The sequence below is a fragment of the Polyodon spathula genome, chromosome 15 (genome assembly GCF_017654505.1).
Source record: "Polyodon spathula isolate WHYD16114869_AA chromosome 15, ASM1765450v1, whole genome shotgun sequence".
Taxonomy (NCBI): domain Eukaryota; kingdom Metazoa; phylum Chordata; class Actinopteri; order Acipenseriformes; family Polyodontidae; genus Polyodon; species Polyodon spathula.
The window spans coordinates 6,932,350-6,949,856 of record NC_054548.1 but is presented as its reverse complement, the minus strand read 5'-3'; the positions used below and the strand labels follow the sequence as shown (position 1 = coordinate 6,949,856).

The 17,507-nt window shown below is 37.9% G+C and overlaps 1 protein-coding gene across 1 annotated transcript in view; it reads right to left on the bottom strand.

The window, feature by feature from the left end:
• Window positions 1-180: 180 nt before the first annotated feature.
• Window positions 181-17,507, bottom strand: part of LOC121327645 (TBC1 domain family member 8-like) — a 60,515-nt gene continuing 43,188 nt past the window's right edge. The window contains exons 8-20 of the mRNA XM_041271777.1: window positions 15,767-15,925; window positions 14,358-14,508; window positions 13,204-13,418; window positions 12,015-12,132; window positions 10,911-11,196; window positions 9,710-9,839; window positions 8,961-9,059; window positions 8,498-8,566; window positions 7,355-7,595; window positions 6,876-6,941; window positions 5,278-5,367; window positions 4,449-4,549; window positions 181-3,772 (exon numbers count right to left, since the gene is read on the bottom strand). Coding sequence (XP_041127711.1) covers window positions 3,332-3,772; window positions 4,449-4,549; window positions 5,278-5,367; window positions 6,876-6,941; window positions 7,355-7,595; window positions 8,498-8,566; window positions 8,961-9,059; window positions 9,710-9,839; window positions 10,911-11,196; window positions 12,015-12,132; window positions 13,204-13,418; window positions 14,358-14,508; window positions 15,767-15,925 — 2,166 coding nt within the window. The 3' untranslated portion in view covers window positions 181-3,331. The remainder of the gene's footprint in view (window positions 3,773-4,448; window positions 4,550-5,277; window positions 5,368-6,875; window positions 6,942-7,354; window positions 7,596-8,497; window positions 8,567-8,960; window positions 9,060-9,709; window positions 9,840-10,910; window positions 11,197-12,014; window positions 12,133-13,203; window positions 13,419-14,357; window positions 14,509-15,766; window positions 15,926-17,507) is intronic.

Here is a 17,507-nt window from a genome sequence, read left to right as displayed (position 1 = left end):
GATTACAAGGCTGTTACAGTGTGCCTCCTGGAGAGCTTTTGATTTTACTCTGGCTAACTGAAAGGTGAAGTCCATTATATTAGGGCTTTTAAACGGTTGTGTTTTGAGGTAAAGACTTAACTCGACAAGATGTGCAGCATTGGAAATTCAGCCAAGCAGACTACATTTAAGTGCGAGATATGTTTTTCCATTAACGTAGACAGTTAAACAAATGGTATGTATTAAATATGTACATGCTAAATAATAAAATGACTTGCAAGTATGTTAGGTGAATAGTATGACATAATAAAAAAAAAAAAAAAAAAAATCAGCAACAAGAAACTACTGTCTCAAGGCATTATACCTAAATATATTGTATTCCTGAATAGACCACTTTTACCTGTTCAAGAATAGCCCTGTTTACTAGCATGATGAGTAAAACCATGTATGGGCAACAAGACATTATTACACAACAATACGTCTGGAATTGGTTTGCTCAAAACCGAGAGACATTGTGTGATGATATTTTCTGATCCATATTATTTTAGATACTCGTTTTTTTAAAGCACAGAAATGACTTAACATTAAAAAAATTTTTAAAAATAACTGCCGTCCATATCACCTCTCTTTACAACAGTGGAGAAGAAATAATACATTCAAGATAAATACATCGTTCAAAGTTCCCTGTTTCTTTTTACTGCCGAGATGAAATGCGAAAGGTGTCTGGTGGTTATCTTGTTTCTCCCATTGAATACATATACAGCTTTGTGAGGTTTATATCGGCAAGTCTTTTTTTTAAATGTTATTTTCAAATTCTTGCTCATTTAAAACCATCATTCTTCTGTTACTGGTTTGAACCTCATTTATATGTAAAGTCAGCTTTGGCATTTCTTTAGTTTGTCCATTGTTCAAACAAACTTACAGCTTACATTTTTTGAAAAACTGATTGTTGACAATGATATTTAGGTCTCCATCTGTTATAGGTTAGCAGAACGATCAATTATTTAAAATTCCTGGTTCACATCCCTTTTGTTTTTTGTAATTGTATTTTTGGAATGCCACTTTCATGTTCTAAAACTTTTTAACCAGTCTGCGCAAACTCATTTGGAAAAAATCACGCAGATTCTGAGGTTCTGCACTGGAGCAGCAGCGGAGTGCAAGCAAGGGTATGACGTCATTCAGAAACTGGGTGTGAATGACAGAAAAATCAGTTGTTTATCCACGAATGACTTACCCCAGTTTCAAGCAGATGCTGCAGCAGTATGCTGAACTTTATTCAATCAAACTATTTAGTATGTCCCAATTAAGTATGTGAGTAGAGTGACGTCTGAATCAATTTGCGCTGTCCTTTGCTGCTCCGAGCGCCTCTGGTACCCCTTGGTTTCATACAGCGCTCTAGCAGTTAACTTAATGCCAATGTATGCAAATTATATGATAAATCAGACAATGTTTTCTTTAAAAGTTTCTGAAAAAGTAATACAGATGTAGATATGGTCTTGTAATGTCATGTTGTATTGCTTCCATTGTGCGTCTCAGAAATGAATCGGGAATAATGCATCTCATTTTCGTCAGATGCAAAATACTGTGGGCATAACTGACTGATATGCAATCCTTAATTGAGTCTCCCAATCTGTTCAGGAGACCTCTGATTTCCCTCAAGGGAAATATTGGCAGCTCTGGTGATTTAGTCTACTTGATGCACATATCAGGACCTTGAAGTTACTGAAATAAGCACTTCCAAAACCCAACGTTTGTCATTTCTGCTAATTTTCATGGAAATGTATGATATCTGAAAAAATACGGGTTGTTTTTTTTAATGCATGGTTTAAGGAGGGTGTATTGGAATGTTTTGCATGAGTTTATAAAATGCCCATAGTGTGCCTTAAGAACCTGTTGGTCCTTTGAGTGCAATTACTGGTAACTGATACTTTGTAACAACTAAGTCACCCTGGATAAGGATGTATGCTAATAATAATAATAATAATGTATAAGATGTTTTCAATCAAATATTTTCCGTCAATCACTAATAAAGTACCACAAAATCCACTTCTGCAGTAGGGATCTAACAATGCCCTCATGTTAGCTCTGTCTGCTTTGCAGCCAGAGTCCTAAAGCTGTTCACGCTCAGTCTGCAAAGTCCATGACGTCAACCGCAGACCGTGAATGCAACCTAGCCGGACGAACAAGCATCACGAATGCAGCCACTGTCTTCACTTACCACAGGCAATTGAGTCTGTGTAATTGGAATTTCAAACTCTGAGGAACTCGTGAGAAACAAACTGTTTGAACGTAACAAAAGAGCAAAAAACAAATCCAATCAAAAATCAATTGAATCTCATTGTCAAATAAGAATCAGTTAAGAAGAAATCTCTGCAGTGGTATAAAGAACTCGGTGTTGAGTTGATATGAAAAGAATCCACTGTTTCTCGTGCCTAACTTAAATCATTTCTACAGATTCAACACTTGTTGTTTATGCCATACTTTAGAAGTGAAAGTGACATGCCACTTTATAACAACATAATTAAGCGCACAGTTCTAACCTGATTTCAAGGTTGATTTAATACCTAAACAATCTGCAATATGAGAAGCTTGTCAAGTCTTGAGCTATGATTACATCATTTAATGCATCATACTGGCATCTGTAATGACAAGCTTTTTGTTTTTTTTATTTGACGCTCCCAAACAGACTTATGAGAAAGACTTGATTCTCTTGCTTTTTTGTAGATTTCTCCATTTACTATTAAATAATAATTGCGCCAGCCCTGCTAAGTTTTCAAAGGCTTTAAAAAGGCAGGGGAAATATTCCAACAGACATGTTTAATTGTTTGCATAACCCAGATAAAAATAAATAATTCAGTACCATTAGTAAAAAGTGATTTTTTTTTTTTTTTTTTTTTTTTTTTAATTGAAACAGCACATCAAACTCCACAGAACAATGTCAAAAATCACAGTTAATGTACACTTGACATTTTACAACTATTAAGGTTGACAGACTTCATATTAGTGAACATTAATATCATTTTTATCACGTTTCAATTACCAGCATTGAAACAAGTTTATTGGAAAGTGCTTGGAGGACGGAAATAAAAATCACATTAGAATTCTGTAAAACCACTGCAAAAAAAAAAAAAAAAAAAAACACAGCTTTTACAACACTCCCATTGTCAGGCAATATGAAAATTGCATAATTCCAGGGTCTTATATACATTTTTAAAATAAAAGGAAAAATTTAAATGAATGGCACATACAGGTAATATTGCTGAGAACACAGAGTGTCCCTGTGGCCTTCATAACTGTGCAGACATTGAAGAAAAAAAAAATCACACACATGCTCAAGTAGCCCACCTCTAGACTACTGAATCAACAATGGGGTTATTCTCTGATCATACTGGTTTAGTTTTGCACTTTTGATTTTGGTCTTCAAGTCCACTGGTTTCTCAAAGAAGTTAACCAACGACTGCTCTGTGAGAAGAGAAGCCAAGATCTGCTCGAATGTCACAGTCCATTCTCCTTCAGAGATTGTCGATGCTTGGGAGTTTTTCCTAGTGGTGTCTCTGGTGTCCATGAACACAGAGTCCTCCTCTGGCACTCTGGAGCAAACAGCTGCATCTCCGCCATCGTCGTTGCCAGAGGACTCCTCGGACGTGCTTCCTAGGCTGCGGATTCTCTGCCCCACTTCCCCAATCTGAAGCAGCAGCGTGGTCACCGTGGCGATAGCTTGGCACAGTTCATTTTCATTTGGGTCCTCGTGAAACATGCTGTACAGCGTTTTACAGAACTGGATGAATTCTCTCTGCAAGACAAAATGACAGTAAAGTAGCAGTGTTCAATAGAAGAGGATGCAGCATTTCTAGCAATTTGTTTTTATTAATTTGCTTTTAGAATTACTAAGATACATTATGACTGAATTTTATAGGTAACACCCAATAATATCACTGCTGTTAATGCCACCCTCCACTTGTCAACACTGAAATTTCATGAACTGAATATAATTAGGAGTCAAAGCTATCAAATACCCTTACAATTATGGGTCTTACCACTGACTTCCACAAGTTTGGGGAAAGAAGCATTTAGTTTGATTACAACGTGTTGTACATGTAGCACAATAAGACTATATTGAAATACTTTCATTAATGAACACTGTTGTATTGTACCTTGTACTATATTTGAGTTCCAAAGCCAGACAGGGCTATTTGATTAAATGTGTATTTGGCACTTTCTGTGAAATAATAAAGACCACAACATTTCAGCATCTTATGTTCTTATGTATGCAGACTTTAAATGATATTAGAAGGGTTTGACTGGTATCAGAAAATCTCTTCCTCCAGCTTCTGTTCCATTACGATTTTCTTTGTCTGAGTAAAGTATGACTGATCTCTTCTGACAAGGCTTACAAGATTTAGGTCTGAAGTTGGTAAAAAGACACTGTACAAGTGTGAAGACAATTCTAAACTATTTGTGTGATTTACCTGGTTCATCGTGGGCAATTCTTTCTCACTGTTCTTCTCTTTGTCTTTGGCTAGATCCTTCAGCATTTGTCTCAACTGCTCTTGGTAATCATTGGCCTCACCTTCAAATAAAAAAGGTTAATTATGCTATGCAGATAAAAGAGAGGGAGAGAATTGAAAAAAAAAAAACAGCAGTTACATATCCAAGGAGAATCAGGATCCAACAGGATACTCATCAATCACTAGAAATACTTCAAGATGATGAAAAATCATTGATAAACTGAAAACTCATCATTTTAATAATTAGCTGCAACATTTTGCCGCCTTCAGTTAGCATGGTAGAAATAGCTTGCAGACTGATAAAGTTTGAAAGTTGCACAGTGACATAAAGATTCATTTTCTAAGAACACTGACAGACAGTTCTCTAATCATGACCTGCTTACTCATTCAAGAAACCATAAGTCTGCCACAATTACCAAAAAGCTGGATCAACCTGTTGCAAAGTACGTCAGCTCTCAAAACCTTAGCCTTGCTGACATGAAGATTCTTCCAATGGAAAAGGTGTACAATCCTAACATGTTTGATACAAGGGGAACTTCTGGATTCACAGATTTAGACCGTATTTCCCCATAGACTGAACCTGGAAGACAATGCCTCCTTTTAAGACAGCAACTCCACCTCAGCGCTGTCTAAGTGTCACAGTGTTGTTCTTAAAACACAGATTTACTAATTTGCTGCACTGAGTTATCTTTCCTAGACCTTTGCACAGACATGCAGTGTTGGAAATATCAGATAATTGTTGCAGGGGTTAGTTGTAACTCTACACATGGGGTGAAGTACCAATACTTGCCATTGGAGGATGCTACACACAAAGGCCTCGTAGTAGACAACAAGGGTGTCTTTAGGGGTGACTGTTCCTCTCCATCATTTTCGTTAAGAGCTTAAAAAAAATGAAAAAATAAAATATATACATATATATTTTTGTTTAACATAAATTGTGCCTTTCTTGGAAACTTGCTATACATGATATACGATGATAATGGTCCAAAAGTTGATGGTATATTTCATGCATAAGGGTGACATCAGTGTAATAATAATTAATACGTCACAAAATATCAAGGACAGTATGTATTATCAATAAAGTGCCTGGCCTGAGTGCACTTGGTTTATGAACACGGTGTCAGTTTTAAACTGGACTTGATGGATCGTCAGTTTGACAAACTTGGATGTCAGAGGAAGAATTCTCTGCTGTGTCACCCAGGACGCTCTGCTTGAACCAGACACCGATGACGTACGCGTGCGTGCTGCACTTGTAACACTGCTAACATGGAGCAGCATCCGGATACAGAGCTGAATTGGGATTTTTTTTAAAACACTGACATGGTTCGCCACCCATACTATAAAATGCTGACTTCAGTGATGGTTAAATGAGTGTGACGCATATCTGATTATTTCATTCTGACCCGTTCCAGCCCTTGTCCAGTATTTTCAGGGAACACAAAAAAAATACAATATCAAAATTACATTGCTGAAAGGACTGTGTTTTAAAATAAGTAGGATTCCACTTAGATGTACTGTGTTGGTTTTGTTTGTACAGTACTATATTTTCAACAGAATAAGTATTTTAATTCAGAACATGATTCTGAAAATATCCCTTGCCGAAACTAAAGAGAGGACATGTTAACTGTAAATTTCCCATTAACGATCCTAACAGCAAAATTAAATCAAAATGTTGTCCATGCACAGAACTGCGTAAAACGTAAAAGGCAATGCAATTTAGCAAAAGATAAAAAAAAACACAGAGTTTCCAGAATTAAAACAGTGTCCAAAGTCAGTATTCAGAATTGCAGAATACAGTGCTCGATAAGGCACTAATGTAAAAATCACAGATTAAAAAAAAAATGCATCACAGTATCTAGAACTGTTTAATGATTAACTGTTTTAAATTACCCAGCTTGTCTCGTTCGCTTTGTTTTGGCTGAAAACTGAAGGAAGCGCTGTGTAACTGCACAATAAAAACAGGCTGATTTGGCATTAGAGAGATTACTTTTTTATTATTTTTTTAAACGAGGGCTGTGACAGTTATTCAGATCAATTGTAACATTGAAGAGATGGACTTTGTAAATCAGAAAACTGGTGACGGAGTTGGAAATCGCATGTGATAGGTAAGTGCATTAATTTGTTACATGTATATAATGGGGACCGATTTTATTCTTCAGTAAAACGCGACTGACACGTATCTGGGTAACAGACTGTATGTAACATTGCCAATGGTAATGTAAAATGAAGGATTTTGCTTTTTCCACTAGATGGCGCCCTTTATCTTGAAAAGTTACTCATTGGACCATATACAGCCGATAAAGTTGACCAATAGCTGCTGTTGTGTAAGCGTCTTGAGATTGGGAGTATGAAGACCCTTTACTTTGAAGATATGAACAGATGTCTTACCAGGGGGGATATGCAGCCTGTACAGCAGTCTGATTTTTTCGTTCAGCTCTTCACAGTACATTGTATCTGTAAAAAATAAAGCATGGTAAAGAGATTTATTTATGTTATTATTTAAAACAAAAAAAAAAAACCTGCTGTAAAATGTTGTAATAATTGTAAGGCACCATCTGAGGCTGTCTCCGACATCTGAAGTTGTCCACTTGCTTAAAATAACCATAACCACATTCATGCACGGCTGTTCTCAAGCAGTGGCTGACAGCTGTGCCAAATTGTGTGGTTTTGTTAAACACATTTTTAAGGGTCTGTTACTCAGGAACCTAAAAATCTGTTGGAATTAGATACCTCCCACATACCAACATACAAGCCATGTTTGGAAAGATTATAAGGTGGATCAAGTGAGGGGGGGGGGTCATGGGTTGAACTGACATGGATTTGACATGGATTCTCTCACACGATGTTATCGAAAAAGGGGTCTGTACCCAGGCAAACTGCAAACTCTTTGAAGTTGATGAGTGAGTCCATGTTCTCATCAAGCAGGCGGAAAGCCCTGTGTGCCACAGTGTCCGTGTGGACCCCACACATCCACGGTGACAGCAGGTTGTACAGGTTCTTGAACTGTGGCCGGTCTATCCTGTACTGGTCCACATACTGCAGACTGGGCTCGTGGTACTGCAGCACCGGCACATTCTCACCCCAGTAGCAGTTTATAAAGTGCTCTCTCTGAAAACAAGCGAACCAAGCAGTTGTTTAAAAAGCCGCACTGTACAGTACAGTTCTCCCTCATTACGCCACAATTCCATTCACAGTCGGTTCATTCATGGTTAGTCTATATTGCCAGTAAATTGTACATGTTTTGTGTTTTACTGCATAAAGGCTCTTTCTGTAACTCACTGTTTTTAATATAATTTGCAGAAATACCAAAGTAGCATGGTAGTACATTCAATCTTTTAAAGCAAATACTGTATAACTTAACTGATGTTCATTTTATATATATTTTTTAAATAAATAAAAAAAAAAAACACGCATAACCAAACTATTTAAAAAAGGTACTGTAAGGTCCCCCCCCCCCCCCCCCCCCCCCCCCCCCCCCCCCCCCCCCCCCCCCCCCCCCTTTATGAATAAAAGCCGCTGGAATAATGTTGACTTTACACAACAGCATTATGTGAAGCTCTGACTTTATAGGTATAGAGCATAGCGTACTGTAAAAGGTGTGAACCAACACGCACGAGCAGGTGCTCTATGGTGTTGTACATTTAGTGCCTTTTCAAAGAAAATGAAAACTGTCATAAAGCTAATAAAGGTTAGGCAAATGGGTATAAAATCTAAGGGACTATTGTTTTAAGGTCTGATCTCTGAAAGAATGCAGGTGTAGTGATAACTTTGGAGACATCTTAGGAAGGCACATAGAAGCCATGTACCAAAGAAGATTTCAAAACAAGTAAATAACCTGCAGACAACAGTTACTGCAGTACAATTACAACATTAAAAACGGATGATTAAAACATCAATACATCTGCCTTTAATCATTGCCTTTATATTGATTTATCTTCTCACCTGCTTCAAAGCTATAAACCAAGATTCTACACTGTTAACAGCTTTGGAACAGCGAGTTTCCACCTCACCTTGAACAAGTCATAAACTTCTCCTAATTCTTCTAGTGTCAGCAGAATGTCTGGCGCCACAACTCTCAGCTGTAAAGAAATAAATGAATACAAAATGAAAATCAGCACATATTCATACGCATGAAGGCATTGCTATATGTCATATTTTGATACAGAACATCTTAGCAAAATCTCTTAATACCAGTACTCACTAAGGCATCCATTCACAGTAACAAGAAAAAAAACTTCAGAATGGCCTTTATGTTGAGCACGAGGTCAGGGTAACCCAAAAGTTCACCAACTGTGTGCGTGTAATATCTAGTATGTTTTGCAGTCAGGGAACGGCTTGTATCCCAAAGACACTGCTAAGGTGAAATGGCATGCAAACTGAGTTTGGTACCTGACATCTTTTTAAAAAGTGAAACATGTTTTCAATGACATGTGCTTCTTTTAACAGTGCATATATGAGCTCCCTCTCACATACTGTGTTTTCCTTGGCAGTGTCTTCATGAGTTTGCAGCACCTGGATTCTGTGTCTGCATCGCAAACGTTCAATCTGCTCCACTGTCATGTCTCCAAATTTCTGCCTCAAGAAAAAGAAATCAGTTCATGTAAAGAGGTTACTTAAATAAACACTTTACAATAGTTACAATATGCACAGACTCGAAATAGACAGAGTGAACGTATAGGACAGCAAGGAAGCAGACTTAGTCTACAACATGATGTGATTAAACATAGAATGATAACATTCTAGGTCCTTTACCAGAAAGTAGGGATCTCATACCGACCAATCAGGCTAAAGAAAATCTGTGATCCATTTTCTAATGCATTATTTACCTGCTATTGACCAATAAGGTTAAAGGAAATATTTGTTTCCATTTTCTAATTGATATTAGGCACAAAGAAAAAACAAGGAATACATCTGCAGTCCCGACTGATAGATTTGAGCATTCTAGTTGTTGCATTTGACATAAGCATTTACCCAGGGGTTGGTGAATGGATATATATATATATATATATATATATATATATATATATATATATATATATATATATATATATATATATATATATATATATATATATATAATATGTTATATATATATTGGTAATATATATATACACTCATATATATATGATATATGAAAGTTTATAATACTACTATTGAAATGACTCTAATATCAACCTTAAAATGTGACCAAAAACTGGTACCAGCAGAACTTTCCAACTCACCTCATAAGAGTCCCTGATGAGGTCAGCTATTTCTGTATCCTGGAACGATTCCTTGTCATCTTCAAAACAGGAGTGCTGATTGGTAATGGGGAGCAAGGGACTTTCCTGGTTTTTGACATGGTCTAGAAATCTGTTTGAGAATAAAAACAGGTTGTGAAAACATGCTTTCAGTTCCTACTGACCCAAAAAAACACCTTTGTTGTGTACATAGCTGCCACCACTACAGCGCAGGTGTCAAAACCGAAAGATCATGGTAGGCAAAAGATCTTCCAATTAACTGCTGAACTTTGATGATGCAGGAAAGTGTTGGAGCCAGCAAACCCCAAAGCTGGTACTGTACTTGCAGACCAAAGGTGTTTGTATTTACAGGAAAAATAAGTACATAGTTATGTCTACAGAAGACAGCGTCGGGCGGGAATACTAGCAGTTATTTTGCCACACCGCTTTCACTGCCACGTGCAGCAATGCCTGTTATATAGACAGATGTGAACAGGCTGGCTGGTGGTTACATCAGGCCAGGAAAAAAAACACTAATACAAAACAAAACAGCACATTGGCCAAAATAAACAGACAAACAAACGGGATGAACCAAAGCAAGTATCTGTGCGTGAAGCACTACTCTTTTACAGCTGAGCCGAGACTCGATTGCTAATCAATCACTTAAATCCCAGCACAGTCTGCACCTAAACTAACTGCGCAATCCCTGAGCCCCTATACAAATATACATTTGAAATCACCTGTGCTACATAACCCACACTTCGTGCACCAATACATGCACACAACATAAAACACAAAACACAAAAATAAGCACAGGGGCGGGGCAACCCAACACAACAGTGCATGGTGTTTTCATCACTATTAGTTAAAGTAATTGTAGCTAACAAAATAATTCCATACACTGTCTCTGACATGCACATCTATTCACTGCATACGTCTCAACTGTGCAGCTTTAAATGTGCAAACATGTATTTTCATTTCAAAACCTGATTTCTGGTTCCACAGTATGTTAAAGAAAAAGACAATCCTGTTTTGTATATATCCACTATTAAACATGTGGCACAGATCAAGTTCATGCAAATATGCCAAACTGAACCAACCAACCTAATTATTATTTTGAGAATAACAAGGAGTTGTTGTATTGGTTGGTTCACCATCATTATATTACTTTTCCAATGCTATCTGATAGAGCCAGTAATAATACCTGGTTAGTATCATCACAGCTTGCCCGTCGTCCTTGCTGTTGCAAAGATCCACTGCATTAGCATCTATCACGGCCAAGCCCAGCTGGAAAATGGCTTTGATGCCTTCAAAGAAAAAGCAGTCTACCACACGGATGGCACTCTCGAAGGGCATGATGCTGAGGAAAAGGGTGAGGAACCAGGAGAGCGAGATGGAGGAGAGGGCGGACAGGTCTGTCAGGTGCTCTGACAGCTCAGGGAGGCGTTCCTTAATCAGCTCCTCAAACACAGACTGGTCTACCTGGGCTCCTGGAAGTACAGGGGAGATGGGTGAGCGGAAGGCAGGCACAGGGACACTGCAGGGTAGCGCATTGCTTGCTTTGTCTTCACAAGAGTCCATACTTGCATATCATCCCCCATACGCTGGAAAATCTACGATCATTTTGAAATTTCTCCTGTAAGGATGCCAAAACAACTGCAATTGCATCCACATCTGTGGCAAACATGTAAATGCAAACCTACCATAGTTTTGCTAAAAAGTCCAAACATTTACAACTCTATATCAAGTTGGGCCACTTCTAGCCAACTATGACAGCTCAGCCTCACTCCGAGCAAGGAGCCTCCAAGACATTGGAAGGTCTAGAGCAAGGCTTCTCAAACTTGGTCCTGGCTGCTGGTTTTCATTCCAGCCGAGCTCTGAATTACTTAACTAGACCCTTAACTGAACTGATAACTTGCTTAAAGCTGCAGTTCAAGTTACTTACAGCTAACTTGAAACATGCAACCGTTCAAGAGCTGAAAACAAGTAAAAAGGTCTAATTAAGCAAATTATCCGTTCAGTTAAGGGTCTAGTTAAACCAGCAGCCACAGGGGGTCCCCAGGACCGAGTCTGCCCTGGTCTACAGTGTTGGGATCAATCCATTCCAGAGGTTGTAGTGCTATAGGCTGTGGTCTACTTGCACAAATACACTACTCCAATATAGATTCAATTGGCTTCTACCTACATAATTTGCTCTATGCACTACAAAGAGGAAGGCTTATTTAGTGATCGAGAATGATGAGGGACTTTTTTGTAGAACTGGTGGGAGATTGACATATTACAATCAGCACACAACCTAGACCCTTACCAATGACTCGCCGAGTGAAGTAATCTGGCAGCATCTTCTCACACACTGCGACCAGCAGCCAGAAGGCTTCCTCTTCTTTGGCATACAGCAGCAGCACAGAGGCCAAGATATTCATGGACTAGAAAAAACGGGTTGAAAAATATTCTTATGACATTTCCTGTAGCTTAATACACATAGTTATAAACCATCACACAGTAACTAAGCTGCATTATAAAGTCAATAGTCAGAAAAAGAGGCAAATATTTCCAACATCCCTGTTGAAGAAGAACGTTTTGGTGACACAGCAGATGATGGTCAAGACAAAGAAGTTAGATTCACGTTTGAGAACTGCATTCGTAACACAAACTAAAACAAAGGAAATGGCTACAGAACAATATCAAAAGAAATATGGAATACCAAAATCCACAATAAGAGTAATAATCAAGAAGTACCACAGAACAAATTCAGCTGAAACGTTTAAAATAAGTGGACATCAAAAGAAAACTACAGGTACAACAGATAGAATCGTCCGAGCAGCTAAAAGTCCCAGATTAACAGCCAAGGAGTTGCAGAAAGATTTAGAAACACCAAGCATAATAGTGCACGAAAGAACTGTACAAAGACACTTGAACACAGAAGAGCTGTATTCACTTAGACCTCACTGCAAATCACTTCTAAAGAACATTTAAATAAGCAAAGAAATGTGAACAGAAATCTGAGGCATAAATCAACACTATCTCAGGTCCGATGAATGTAAAATCAAACTCTTCCCCAATGGACCACAGTATGTTTGGAGAAAAAAAAAAAAAAAAAAAAAAAAGAGGAAAGTCTTTAGTAAAGAAAACCTTGTGCCTGCAGTTTAACATGGAGGTGGTTCGATCATGATATGGGGCTGTTTTAGCGGTTCAGGAACTGGAGACATGCATGTGATTGGAGACTGAATGAATGCAGCCATGTATCAAAACATTCTACAAAGTGCAATGCTCGTAGGCTGATTGGCACACAGTTTATCTTCCAACACGACAATGACCCAAAGCATACAGCTAAACATCACACAGTGACAAGGATCCACTGTGGTGGGTAGTAAAAAAAAATGAACAAACAAGGTAAGACAAAATGCACCTGTATTCTGTATTCGCTTCTGTTCCAACCCCCCAACCCAGTTATTGACTTCTGACCCCAGCCAGCATCAACACATTTGAAACTGTACCTGACAGTATCCGATTTTAGGGTTCCTGTAAGCGTATGCTGTCAAGACTCTGCGTAAGGCTGCTATCCCGGTCTCATTCTGGAACGCCGGGTGCTCTGGCAGAGATCGGTGCAGGTCACGCTCAATCTCCTCAGTTGCCATGCAACACTTGCCCATGGATTCCTCCACAAGATTAGCATAATAGTCAGGATGGGAGGCAAGGTCAGTGATAGCATCTGTGGAAGAAGCAGCAAAAGCAGGTCATTCAAGGTTAAATAAAACTAAAGGATGCAAAGCACCACCAATAATAATAATTAAAAAGAATACATTTGAAAAACAACATATTAATTTGATTCTTATCTATTGCATACTGTTCAAAATGTCGGAATTATTTATAAAATTGACACAGGAGTGCGAAGGTCCAGCAAGTGAAGTTTAGTCAGATAGTATATCCATACTCTCCATAAGCTCGTACTGATACTAAAGGAAACCAAGAAACTGGAAAAGTCCAATAGATAAACACTTGTTTCATGCAATAGGATTTTTAAACTTTAAAATTGTCATTTTATTAGAAGCTGCTCAATAAATCAATTTTCACCAGAATCTACCAGCAGGGCTGTAGAGCAACTCTCAATATGGGACCCTTCCTTTCATCATCTCACCTGAGGAAGTTCAATTTAAGATCTTGTTTTAACTGCTGCACCCTGATGCTATTGCTGAACTCTCTTCAATATTAAATCACTTATATTCATTATTATTTATTTCTTAGTAGACGACCTTATTCAAGATCGACTTACAATTGTTACAAAGTATCACATTACAAAATATCAAAATACAAGATATCACATTACAAAATAAGAGCAGTTATAAAATACAATAAAAATCAGAAATGAATAAAAGGAAATTCAAATGAGTTCAACTTAAAAAATATTTGGTTATAAGAGTAAACTCCATAAGGAGCCATAATTAGTAAGTACAGTAAATAGATAAAAACGATTTCAAAAAAAATGTGAATACGGTTTCCTTGTGTTAAAAATAACTTTAATAATACTTTTGCATGAAACAAACATAAATGTACCGGGCATCACAATGGGCAGAACTTATTTCAGCCAAATATTTCTTAATTACTTTTAATTTTAAGCCCTGCGGTCTGTATCTTCGCACTGGAGTCTAACCTGAAAAAGTCAGCCACAGCTCCCCTCTCAGAGACTCTGGGATCCCCATGGCAACCAGTTTTCTGATCTTCTCCGTTCGGAACATGCAGCTCCTTCGGCCATACTCCGAAAAATGATCCTGCCACAGACTCTCTTTAACCTGCTCCATTGTCTACATTGTACAAAAAAAAAAAAAAAAAAAAAGAGCATTCACTACAGTAAACTTGCACATGTTATATACAGATACCTGAACAAAGAGCTGTTAAAATACTTGCTTAATTTCCTTGGTACTGTGGTACTGAGTGCTTAAAGAAATTCATGACTTAAAAAGGATCAATTACAGCGATATAAAAAACAATTTTCATAATACATTTTTCATAATACATTTTTTTTTTTTTTTTTTTTTTTTTAGTGTCACTCATTTTGAAAGAATAAAACTTCATTTGGTGGATATTTATGTCCTGTAACAAGAGCAAATTTTCAGACAGCTTGGAAACATGGCATGTCAGCTCAGTACCTGCTATATCTGTGGGATATTGCATATTCACTTGTTAGCCTCAAGAATGCCTGACTCTAAATCTCAAGGGACCCAAGGCTACAAGCCACACATATTGTTGTATACCCACAACTAGAACTTAAGGAATTCCACTTTCAACACATTGCTTAGTTAGCAGGCCGAGCTACTGTTTATATATATTATATTATATACATATGTGTGGGTGTGTGTGTGTGAGGGTGAAGGACAGGTGATTTCTGTGACTCACAGCTCATTTTCAACTGACTAATTCATATTCCACCTCCAAAATGACAAATCAGTTTGATTAGCCTTGGGCAAAGCTGCAGGTGACCTGCAAGTTGGAAAAGCACTGGGTGTGTTTAACAAAACAGTGGTAGCAAATCTGAAAACAACAAATGTTAAGTATATATAAAAAACAAAATGCTTATGTAAATTCACAAACGGAAGATGATGTTTCAGGACATTCACCCGAACTAACTAGATGTCGTAAGATTTTTTTTTTTTTTCAAATCCGTTTTAACAAAAAAAAATATTTTTTTTTTAAAAAAGCAATAAAAAACAGTAATAAAAGTGATTTACAGTTTAAAATTAACTTTTTTTTTTTTCTCATCCTTACGTATTACTGTTCTGGCAGAGTCACCATGCAGACTGTGAACCCAACACAATGCTACTTTTCCGCAAGCAATTGACGGTCAATTAAAAAGATGCCGCTTATAGCTTTAGTGTTTGTAAGATATATATGGCATGTACTAGAAGCGCCTTCTTTGAAAGGCTGTTTTCTACTGTGTGTCAAATCTTGCAGTGAGAAAGAAATGCCCTAAAAGGTAATCCACAGGATTTGCAATATATACTAGAGCTAAGGAAATCCTGAATTTGGTCACCCATGTTCCTGTATTTTAATTTTTACACTTACAACTCTGGAGTCCGAAGTTTCCGGTTCAGTGTGATGAAAAGTAGACATTAAAGCTTCTTCATTCAGCGAATGTCTGTTCTGTTTTCCAGCTGGCTCGATGGCCTCGCTATCTGTACACATGTCATCGTAGTATAATGAGTAATACGGCAGAGGAGAGATCTGAAAGTGTTTAAAACAGAGATATTAACATTTTTGAAGTACGAGAAAGGTATTATATTTTATACATGCGTCCCTTTTATGTTGCTACAGAAACAGGTTCAATTACCGGACCTGACCCAACCTTCACAGGTAACACAGAAATGAAATACGCTGTTCAAGCAGGGAGACACTTTCAACTCTATGGGGGTAATTATCTACCCAGGATCCAGTTTCCATTTTCAATGTGTAATATCCAAGGATTCCAAAACACTCTCTTACCTCACTTTAACAACACTTAACACAAGTCCCTTAACGTTTTGACTCCCTTTTGTCTTACCACAACAAGTTTTCATTCACTCTCCATTCACTTCCTGTGTTACATGTAATAGGATCCCAAGTGCTGTAGTTTTCTATATGCAGAACACAACGCAAGTATGAGGATCAGAACGCAAGTATTAGGGCTCTTATTACCTGTAACACAGGTAGTGAAATTAGTGTCAGCTGGAAAAACTGTCTTCCGAGTAAATCTACAGCTTGCCTTTCAGTTTCACCCATTCACACACCTGTTCTTGAATGAAGTCGCTCAAGGTATCAGAAGAATAAGCTTTCTTGCCCACACATTTTGTGCATGTTGTCCTTTGTCAATCAAATAAAGGCACACCTTGCTGTATAAAATACTCTGCTCTTCAGTAAAGGGAATTAGAACTAAAACGGAACATAGCCAATACCCACATCTGTCAGCTCAGCATTAGGTCTGCCTTTTTAAAAGTATTAAATCAAGTCTAAATTCAGCAGTATGAAAACAGCAGGTTATTACATGCAAAATGTTTATATCATTGGGTCTTTATTGGGTACAGTCTGTATGATGCACACAGTTTTCAGTAAATCACTCCTGCAGTGCCCATCTGGGATGTCTGTCTTTTGTTGAAAACATGCTCTCCAAGCCAGAACTCAACCTTTTTACTTCCAAGGCCTAGCGTTCTAAGCTACTATTTGTAACCATTTGAAGTACATAGGTAATGTTTGTCACGCGTGTGGGTAGCCGCTGTTCAAGCATACAGAGAGACTGAGGTGGTGTTGAAACGCCGGCACAGGCGCGCAGGATTTATTAACAAAAACAGAAAACGAAAGTAAAATAAAGGCGGTCATGTGACGTTACCAGCGATGGTAACGCACAGAGGACAAATACAGCAAACTGTACAAAAAGTGCAAAATAAAACACAATACCCCAAACTATAACTCAAAAGGTGCCGTGAAACCGGCAGGCCTTGCAGCAGCCCCGATCACAGCGATCGCCATGCTTTTATACTGATGCTTCGTTGAGACACGCCCACCTGCCTGCTGGAACAGCTGATTGTAACAATTAACACAAAAACATACAATAAACTACATATTTCATTGTGCAAGGCTTACACTTTGCCACATAGACCTTATCAAAGAATATATAAATCAAAGAATGTTTGATGACCATGACAATGACACAGTCAGGAACATTGATAAGCGAGACCTCTTCAGATGAAAGCTGTAAGAAGCAAGTGTGCTGGCCTGCTATACTCTACCCCCAAAGCACAGTACGGTACAGTACTTCTGTTTAGACCATTAG